This window comes from Muntiacus reevesi, chromosome 7 (assembly GCF_963930625.1).
Source record: "Muntiacus reevesi chromosome 7, mMunRee1.1, whole genome shotgun sequence".
Taxonomy (NCBI): domain Eukaryota; kingdom Metazoa; phylum Chordata; class Mammalia; order Artiodactyla; family Cervidae; genus Muntiacus; species Muntiacus reevesi.
Window position 1 is genome coordinate 64,044,314 of NC_089255.1, and position 9,073 is coordinate 64,053,386.

The 9,073-nt window shown below is 53.8% G+C and overlaps 1 protein-coding gene across 5 annotated transcripts; it reads right to left on the reverse strand.

Annotated features, from left to right (window-relative positions):
- Positions 1-964: 964 nt before the first annotated feature.
- BMP4 (bone morphogenetic protein 4) lies at positions 965-8,037 on the reverse strand. Of its 5 annotated transcripts, none has more exons than XM_065941044.1 (4): positions 7,736-8,037; positions 4,490-4,614; positions 3,049-3,428; positions 965-2,088 (listed from the first exon to the last, which is right to left on the reverse strand). In XM_065941044.1, the coding sequence occupies exons 3-4, from the start codon at positions 3,419-3,421 to the stop codon at positions 1,232-1,234; spliced, it is 1,230 nt and encodes a 409-aa protein (XP_065797116.1). In that variant the 5' UTR covers positions 3,422-3,428; positions 4,490-4,614; positions 7,736-8,037; the 3' UTR covers positions 965-1,231. The 5 variants fall into 5 exon arrangements, with proteins under 5 accessions (XP_065797116.1, XP_065797120.1, XP_065797119.1 ...); XM_065941048.1 differs by having other exon boundaries at positions 3,049-3,375; positions 7,946-8,018; XM_065941047.1 differs by lacking the exon at positions 7,736-8,037 and adding an exon at positions 6,092-7,085.
- Positions 8,038-9,073: the final 1,036 nt, after the last annotated feature.

Here is a 9,073-nt window from a genome sequence, read left to right on the forward strand (position 1 = left end):
GCATTTTCCTTCTTTAGTCTGGCCCCAAACTGAGCTTTCTGCTTTAATAAACCCTGGCTCAGAACATCACATCCACCAGGTCTATCACTTACTGCCCAGCTTCAGGGAAGTGGGGAGGAGAGCAGAGATCAAGGGAGTTGGTATTTCACTCTATTCAGTGGGACACTTTCATAATGCCCTCTTGGAAATTCTGACCTTTCAGTATCTAACCCCATTGCCAGTCCTCACCTGGCTCAATCTCTTGGAATTTTGAACTCAATGGAAGCCTTCATCAGGGGAATAGGAGATAAGGGGGGAAAAGTCCAGAGACACTGGAGAATCTTCCACCATGTGGTATATTAAAATAGCAGATCACCAAACCTTTTGAAAGTAAGGCAGATTATTTGCCTTTTTGGATAAAATCCACTTCTCAAAACACACAGACAAAACCAACCAAAAAATTCGTTTAACACACACACACACCAACACATGAAAATGTGAGTGTGCAAATTCATTTTGGTGTGAAAATATAAACACTGGTGCCTGTAGCAATCGGAGACACCCTGAGGTATCATAAAAGCAGAAATGGGAACCATTTCCCTAGAGCTGAGACTCTTATCCATCACACTTTGCTGGGACACACCTCTAACAGGTGAGCAAAAGCAGAGGATATACAAGGAGCCCAAAACTGAGTCTTTAATCTGGCATACTCCTTTCATCCCACTGTTTCTCCAGGGCATGTGCCATCCAGATGGGAGAGGGCGCTGCCTGCTTGTCCTTGTTAACATTAAACAGAAGTGGAGAACAATTCACCCTGGCAATTCCCATCCTCCACCATCTATTTCCTGTCTTCCAAATTAACCACCCCCAGGTACCACCCTCTGACTTCTGCTGTACCCCAACCCCGCCTTAACAGAAAAAAAAATCTCCTCCAAAAGAGACGGAGTATAGGAAAAGAAAAGAATTGAAGATAAAAAGAACTTAGTTTACCTTTAAAATAATGACTCATTTTATTTTTTCTTTTAATATGTAGTTATAAATATATTTTGTCAAAATATATGATCAATATGGTCAAAACATTTGCACGTAAAGTCATAAATAAGGTCAAGGTGAATGTTTAGTTTTTTTCCTTTTTTTTTTTTTTTAAGATAAAAGTCCAGCTATAAGGAAGCAGTCTGTGTAGTGTGTGGGTGAGTAGTGGATGGGTGTGTGTGTGTGTGTGTGTGTGTGTGTCCCCAAGGAAGGCCTGATCTCAGCGGCACCCACATCCCTCCACTACCATCTCCTGATAATTTTTCAGAACCACCTTGTCATACTCATCCAAGTACAGCATGGAGATGGCGCTCAGTTCGGTGGGAACACAACAGGCTTTGGGGATGCTGGAGTTGACAGAGTTGACGAGGGTCTGCACAATGGCGTGGTTGGTGGAGTTGAGGTGGTCGGCCAGCGGAAAGGGGCAGTCCCCGTGGCAGTAGAAGGCCTGGTAGCCTGGTGGGGCCACAATCCAGTCGTTCCAGCCCACATCACTGAAGTCCACATAGAGCGAGTGGCGCCGGCAGTTCTTATTCTTCTTCCGGGCCCTCTGTGGGTGATGCTTGGGGCTACGCTTGGCCCTCCGGCGTCGGGTCAAGGCATGTCCCCGGCCATCATGGCCAAAGGTGACCAGGAGGGGCCGGAGCTGGGCCCAATCCCCACTCCCTTGAGGTAACGATCGGCTAATCCTGACATGCTGGCCCTGGTGGGTCCGTGTCTGATGGAGGTGGGTCACCTCAATGGCCAGCCCGTAGTTGGGCTGCTTCTCCCGGGTCCAGCGAAGGACTGCAGGGCTCACATCAAAAGTTTCCCACCGCGTCACATTGTGGTGGACCAGTCTTGTGTCCAGTAGTCGTGTGATGAGGTGCCCAGGCACCGCTTCTGCCGGGGGCTTCATAACCTCATAAATGTTTATACGATGAAAGCCCTGCTCCCAGTCAGGGCCCTGGTCCACCTGCTCCCGGAAGAGTCGAAGCTCGGCAGATGAGATCACCTCGTTCTCTGGGATGCTGCTGAGGTTAAAGAGGAAACGAAAAGCAGAGTTTTCGCTGGTCCCTGGGATGTTCTCCAGATGTTCTAGGCACCGTTGGGGAGGGAAAAAATAAGAGAACAGGGAAAAAAGGCACATGAGCTTCTTCAGAGACTGAAAAGTCAAGAAACAGCTAAGAGTTGGGTGATGCGTAGTGAACTCTGTTTGTATAGTGGAAGCCTATTTGGGAGAAATAAGCGCACCTTTAATTTGACAGAGCAGATAAATGAGGCAGTGAGCAAACCAGCCAAGCCTAGCTAGCATTCAGCAAGCACCACAGACAGGATCTCCCAACCTCCTTTACATGTCTAATAATTTCCATGTGTCAGCTCCTCACTCCACCACCATCAGACTCCCCTTTGAAAGCCCTCCTGGCTTTGTGTACACAGTTTTCTTTACAAGTGGTTGTAAAGAAAAAGGGGGCCAGCAGAGCAGAGGCAGGAGGGAACACGCACACAGCCACCCTCTCCCTCTTCTTCCACTTTCGAGTATGTTACCAAACATTTCCCCAGCGATCTTGGAAACACAGAGCATGCCTTGTTGATCATGTTACAGAGAGGAAAATAAATTCCAACACAGTAATGATGCTGGTGGATTAATAACTCAGATTTACTTTGGAAAAGAAACATCCGCTAGGAAACATTCAGATCGGATTACAAGGCCCCTATTGAATAAACCTGACAAACACACAGCTGTAATATTAAATTCAGTAGGTGCTTTGGAAAAAAAAAAAAGAAGGCAGAAAACCTGGCATAAAAGGCTTTGATATAGCAAAAACACACCGCAGGGGCTAACCCACGTCTGAGTGGTGTCATTCCCCTTCTTGCCGACCCCTCCCTTCCCTCTGTCTCCAAAAAATAAATTCAGCCACAGCTCTGGAGAGTCTTGAAGGTAAGCAGCTCTCTTTTCCCAGTCTCCTGGATTTGGGGCTCTGATGTAACCTGAACTCCTGTCTTCCCGGAGCTTCCACTGCCCCACCCCAGTCCAGATTCCAGGTAGGGACTGACCTTCGTGGTGGAAGCTCCTCACGGTGTTGGCCCGACTGGCGGGGCGCTCAGGATACTCCAGACCGATGCCCTGGATCTGCTCTTCCTCTTCCTCCTCCCCAGACTGAAGCCGGTAAAGATCCCGCATGTAATCCGGGATGACGGCGCTCTTGCTAGGCTGCGGACGGCGGCGCAGCCCGAACATCTGCAGAAGTGTGGCCTCGAAGTCCCGAAGGAGCTCATGGCTCTGCCCTGAGCGGCGTCCTCCCGCGTGGCCCTGAATCTCGGCGACTTTTTTCTTCCCCGTCTCAGGTATCAAACTAGCATGGCTCGCGCCTCCTAGCAGGACTTGGCATAATAAAACGACCATCAGCATTCGGTTACCAGGAATCATGGTGTCTCTGGGGAGGGGAGGAGGTGGAAGGGTAAAGAATAAATAAACACCAATAACTAGAGAGAAATAGAGATGTCTCTGCATAGGCGTGGAGAGCTACAGCTAGAGGGGCCAGAAGTAACACAGGTCAGAAAGATCAAGTTTGTGTCCTCCCCCGACACACACCCCCCACCACCACCACCAGCTGCAGCCATGCACGGCCTGAAAGTAGGAATTGCCCTGTAATTACTTGGTCTAACTTGTTTACAGTCAAATAACCCCAAATCAGATAGCCTCCATCCTGTTAATCTTTTTTTGTCCCAACTGCTATCTGAGCCATGATCTCAGCCTGGCTTCTTTAGGGATAAACAGTTAACAGTGAGAAGGTAAAGAAGGGTGGGGGAGGGAGAGTTCAAATGCCAGCGCTCTCCTCTCCACTTCAGACCTTCAGCCTCTCTCTCCCTTCTCCTCCACCCCCCTTCTTCCTCCGCCCTTCCTAGCCCGACTTCCACAACTTCCAGCTGGTTCGGAGGAGGGAGGGAAAGCAGAGAAGCAGGAGCAGGGTGAAGACATGGGGCGGCAGGATCTGGGAGCGTACCGAGTGGCCAGAGGGTGTATTTTACTGTGGCTGAGGAGTTTGAAATGCCCAGCAAAAAGCATCTGATCGCGCCCTCTCCCTCACTCCCCGGGAAGGGGGTGTGGGAGGGGATGATTCCAAGGGCGACCTCTGTGAGATTTGACAAGCAGCTAGGAGCGCGCCTCAGGGGCACTGGGTGCTCTCCAGTCATGTGGGGAGGGGGGCGGTCAGCTCCCCGGACTGAGGACCTTCCATCTGCTCAGCCCCTTCTCGCTCCCCTTTCTCGCAACGCAGGGATTAGAGAGAGAGCCAGTGGGAGCAAGCGGCACTTTAACCAGAACCGGTAGGCTCCGAGCGCAGCGGCTGCCCGGCCTAGAAGAAAGCGACAGCGCTGCCAGAAAGAAGAGTGTGGACTCTGGAAGGAAGGTCCGACGGAAGGGACACAAGGCGAGCGCGGGTGGGGAGGGCAGAGTGAATTCCCGGGAGGAGGGAAGGAAGAGGTGTCTACTCACTGACAGAAAACAAGGCATATAATAACAGTCCATGATTCTTGACAGCCAATCTTGAACAAACTTGCTGGAAAGGCTCAGAGGAGCTGCGGCAGTGCGTTGCTCTGGATGGCACTACGGAATGGCTCCTAAAATGAATATTTGAATATAATGAGACTGGCGCAGACGGACTCTGTTTTTCTTCCAGCCCCTATGAGTCACGTGAGAGCAGAGGCCCCGCCCCACGCACGGAGGAGCCCGCCCTCCCCGAGGCGGGCGGTGAAAGGGCCCGCGCGCCCGCCCCCGCCCGCGGCCCCACCCCCTCCCGGAGAGGCCGGCCTCCCCGCCCGCAGCCCCAAGCCTCCAGCGGGCCGGGAGGAGCTCGCCGCGGCGCTCTGCGGGTCTCGGCGGGTCTCCGGGTGCAGCGCGTGGAGGACGTGGTCCTCGCCCCTACCTGTAGCCTTCCGGGCGTCGAACTGGGCCCTCGCGCCAGCGGCCTGAAGCCAAGGGTCTGGGGAGTACCGTAGGGGCTGCGCCTTTCAGCGCGAGCCCGGCTCCAGTGGGGCCGGGATAGGGGGCCGCGGAGTCTCAGCCGCCGAAAGCCTCACCACCGAGGGTCATTTAAAAAGGAAAGCGCTGAGGGACACACAAACACACACGCCGCGCGCACCCCACTCCCTCCCCAGGGTCTCGGAGAGGCTAAATACTGCTCCCAGTGACAGCTAGTCACCCCCTGGCGAATGCCTGAAAATGTCCAGAAGAACTGGACAGCCGCTTTAGCTCCCAGCCCAAAGCTGCGGACCCTATCGCGCGCGGCGGGAGGGGGAGATATTTAGGCGGTTATCGGTGTGGGAAGGTGATGAGGAAGCTGCCGCTAGGCTCCTTCCTCCGGTTCCTTTACGGAGGAAAACTCCTCACTACGGCGATCCCCTGCCAAGCAAAGCAAATCCCCAAAGAAAGTGGTCCGCGGGCCATTCAAGGCACTGCGGCGGGCGCAGGAACGCAAGGCTCGCGACAGACTCGAAAAGAGGCGTCTCCTGAGAAAAGGCGCATCACATGTTTCAGGTCTCAAGGTCGCAGAGGTTTTACAACTCCCGACCCGCCGCAGAAAGGAAATCCCACCGCGTTCCCAGGAGTCGTGAAAACCGTGAAGAGCTTTCGGCCCGCGCTCGACCTCTGCGTCTGCGTCTCTTTCTCGCTCTCTCCCCAGCTTGTCTTTTTTAAACCACTACTCCTTCCCCGCCACTTCCTCCCCCACCCCCTTCCTCCTTTGCACCGGCTGCAGAGTCGCAGCAAATATTTCTTCAAGAATTTTACCAACCCACAGCTCAAGGAATTACTAGGGTTCTAATTCTAACCAAAGATGCTGCATGCGTGGGTCGCTTAGCCCGGGGGCCTTAAAAGAAGAAAAAAAAAAAAAAACAACAACAACCTGACCTACAACTGCGGCAGCCCGGGGCCTTTTCAAAATCCTGACCCACGCAATTCAGCGGCAACCCGGCCCGCCCCGGGGTCCCGAGTCCCACGATTCCGGCTGCAAAGCGCAGCGCACCGGCTGCCCTTCCTGGGGCTGTACCCAGTTGCTGCTTCGGGTCGCTTCAGAGCTCAAGGGCTCAAGTTGCCCACCTCACTCTCCCCCGCAAACTTGGGGGCACTTGGAGAAGAGGAGGAAAGGATCAAGAGCTTAGCCCCCTCTCCGGCCGCGGCTGCCCAGCGCCGCCAGACACCGCACTGGCCGAGTTGCGGAGGCCGCGGGCGCCCCTGCGCGACGGTCCACACTCGGCGAAAGTCGCGCTGCTTTTTGACCGGCTTTAGGTTTTCCCGCTCCCGAGCCACGGCTAGGGCTGACTGCGAAAGGGTTTGGAAGAGCAAAGAGTTTTGAGACGCCTAGAACCCTCAAAATGCCCCGTGGGAGGAGCTCCAGACATGGGATAAGCAGACGAAGAAGGGCCGGTCCCCGCGGGTGAAGGGACAGTGGAAAGGGCGGGAGCCCCGCAGTCCCCAGACCATCCTCCGACCCTAAGAATCTTCCAGGGCGCGGCGCGAGAGCGCGCGGCGCTAAAACCGAGAAACCTGGGGAAGAGGGAGTTGTGTTTCAATTTCTGATTCAGAAGGATTCTTCTCTAATCACATTTTTCTCCCCCAGTTTTCTTAATTAAGAGATAAAAGTCGAAAAGCACTTTCGTCTCCAGAACTTTTTCTTGGGGGTCAGGGATGGATCTTGTCGCAATTGTCTTTTGCTTTCTTGCTCGAGTTTTCTCCCAACTCCAAAGTTTGTTCAGAGCTGGCCTCAGTTTACCAACTCAATGTCTTTCGGGGTTTTAAAGTCTCACAAAGACTTAAGCTCATAAAACGCAATCCTAACCATCCACCAATTGGTGCCCAGGAAGCGTCTAAGGCCGCTGGCCCAGCTCCCGCGGGCAGGGGTCTGCAGGGACCTGAGAACCCCAGGACCCTCTCCCGTCGGCCCTGGGCCGGAAGGGCCAGTAAGAACAGTGCGTCCGATGTGCATCTCGCCAGCGACTCTCCAAAGGACACGACAACCCTGGGACCTGCGTCCCCAGAGCGGCTAGCATCCCGGCCACCGTCCCAACAGACCCTACACCCTGAAATGATGGAAGAGCGACTCCCTGGATGCTCCAAGTCCACGAGAACAGCTCGTGGAGTAGGCGTGTTGGGCAACTGCCGTTCGCCTGCGCTCTGGGGCTTTAGCCGACTGGGGGCTGGGTTGGGTGACACTCCCCTAGACGCAGCCCTCCGGCGGCGCGCACGCTCCAGAAACCGCAGAACTGCGCTTCCCACCACCGAACCCACCCAGGTTAGGTGTTCTCTCTCCATCTCGACGCCCCTCAATCCCCTCACTTTCTCCGGACCTCAGAACCACCTCTCGCTTTTCTCTCCGACTCTTCCCGCCGGGCAGTTACAAATGTAGTCCACGAGCGTCATGTTCCGCTTAAGACCCTACAGTCTTTCCCAACGACCTCCAACGAAAGGCTTCTCCTCTCCACCTTTCTCCTGCCCTGAACCTACTAAACGCTGAAATCGCCCGGGGCTACCGAACGGAGAAAGTGGTCTGGGCAGAAGCAATAGTATATATGGAAGTGTCTTTCAGCACCAGCATCCCTACCTCTTGTAACCTCTAGTACCACCGTTGGGTGGGGGGGGGAGACACATTTTGCCTCGACCACAACCAGAATCCCCTACTTCTCCCCTCAAGGATGCGCCTCACAGCAACCCCCTCCGCCCTTCGCCAGGTTTAGCCTTGCTCACCATAGGTCCCTGCAGTAGCGGGCTCGCCAGCAGCAGCTCCTGGGGACCTCTGAACAGCTGCAGTGAACCTGGGCGAGGGCCGAGGATTGGGGCGCAGCAGGCTCGAGACGGCGCGGACGGGAATCCCATCAGGGAGAGAGGCGAGATACTCAGCACTGATCAGCAGCGACGTCGCAGGCTCGGGTCCCTTCGCTCAGATGCCAAACTCACCTAGCTTCCGGGCCGAGCTCCGCTCCCGTTCCCTCCCTCCTTCCTCCTCTGCCCTCTTGCATCTTCTTCCTCCTCTTTCCCTCTCTCTCTTTCTTTCTTTCCTTCCTCCTCCTCTTCTCCGGCAGCCCCTCCCTTCTTCCCTCCTCCCTCGCTCGCCTCCCTTTCTGGGATGGGAGCCCCGCCCACATCCTCCCATCCAGCCGCCGGGCCTCGCCTCGCAGGCCCTGGTCCCGGAAACCCAGGCAGCGCCCGAGTCCGCCACTGCCGCCGCCCGAGCTGGGACGCCGCTGTGTCCAGCTCTGGGAAGTGATCGGGGCTCACCTGCGGACCACGTGCAGAGGTACTAGAAAGCATGCACCGACTAGTCGCAGTACCTTCCAAAAATACCCATGGGAGTCTGTGGGCTTCCCTGACTTTAGGAGTAACTGCTGCCCAAACTGATGATTAAAACACTGAGTAATCACCATTTACCCCGAATAATTAGAGATAATGAAACACCTCTAAAATCAGGTTATGGAGAAAGGAGCTGTTGGATTGGTTTAAAGGGAGGCCTTCCATAAACTGTTAAAGGATTTCCAAACGCTGAGAAACAGGCTGTGCTCAGAGCTGTGTGCCTAAAAGAGGTACCTCTTTGGCTATTAAAAGATGACTTTCCTTCCAAAACTTTTTTTTTTTTTTAATGCTTGTGGAAAGCCTTGGTGATGACCCTCAGAAAGTCACCCCTAATAGACACTCTGCCCCTCCAGACCTAACCCTTCTGAGGACAGAGGTGGCTTGGAGACAGGATGGGGCCACGTTTTTACAGACAGAAAAGTCTGTTTGTAACTCAGAAGTTCAAAGAATCGACAAGGCAGTTAGTTATTTTTGTTGTTGTTATTGTTGATTTTTGATGTTGTGGTTTACTTGTGGTGCACCTAAGAATCCTTAACCTCAGCTATCTGATGTTATAAAGAGGTAACAACTATAGAAGCAACAACCTTTACGGCCACAGGGACACAAGAAAAGATACCCTTTGGTCTGTTTTTAAAGGAAGAAGGAAGATGAGGAGTTGGCCCTTTCCATTAAGAAAGTGCTATTAATCATATTAGCAGGGAGGTGGAATGTATAGCTTTAAAACTTTCCCAAACA

Coding starts and splice junctions, on each gene's coding strand:
- BMP4 (XM_065941048.1), bottom strand. CDS start 8,007: ATGCAAGAGGGCAGAGGAGGAAGGAGGGAGGGAACGGGAGCGGAGCTC. Junction 3,376..4,489: donor ATATGCCTTGTTTTCTGTCA/GTGAGTAGACAC, acceptor TATTATGCCAAG/TCCTGCTAGGAGGCGCGAGC. Junction 2,089..3,048: donor GAGGAGCTTCCACCACGAAG/GTCAGTCCCTAC, acceptor AACGGTGCCTAG/AACATCTGGAGAACATCCCA.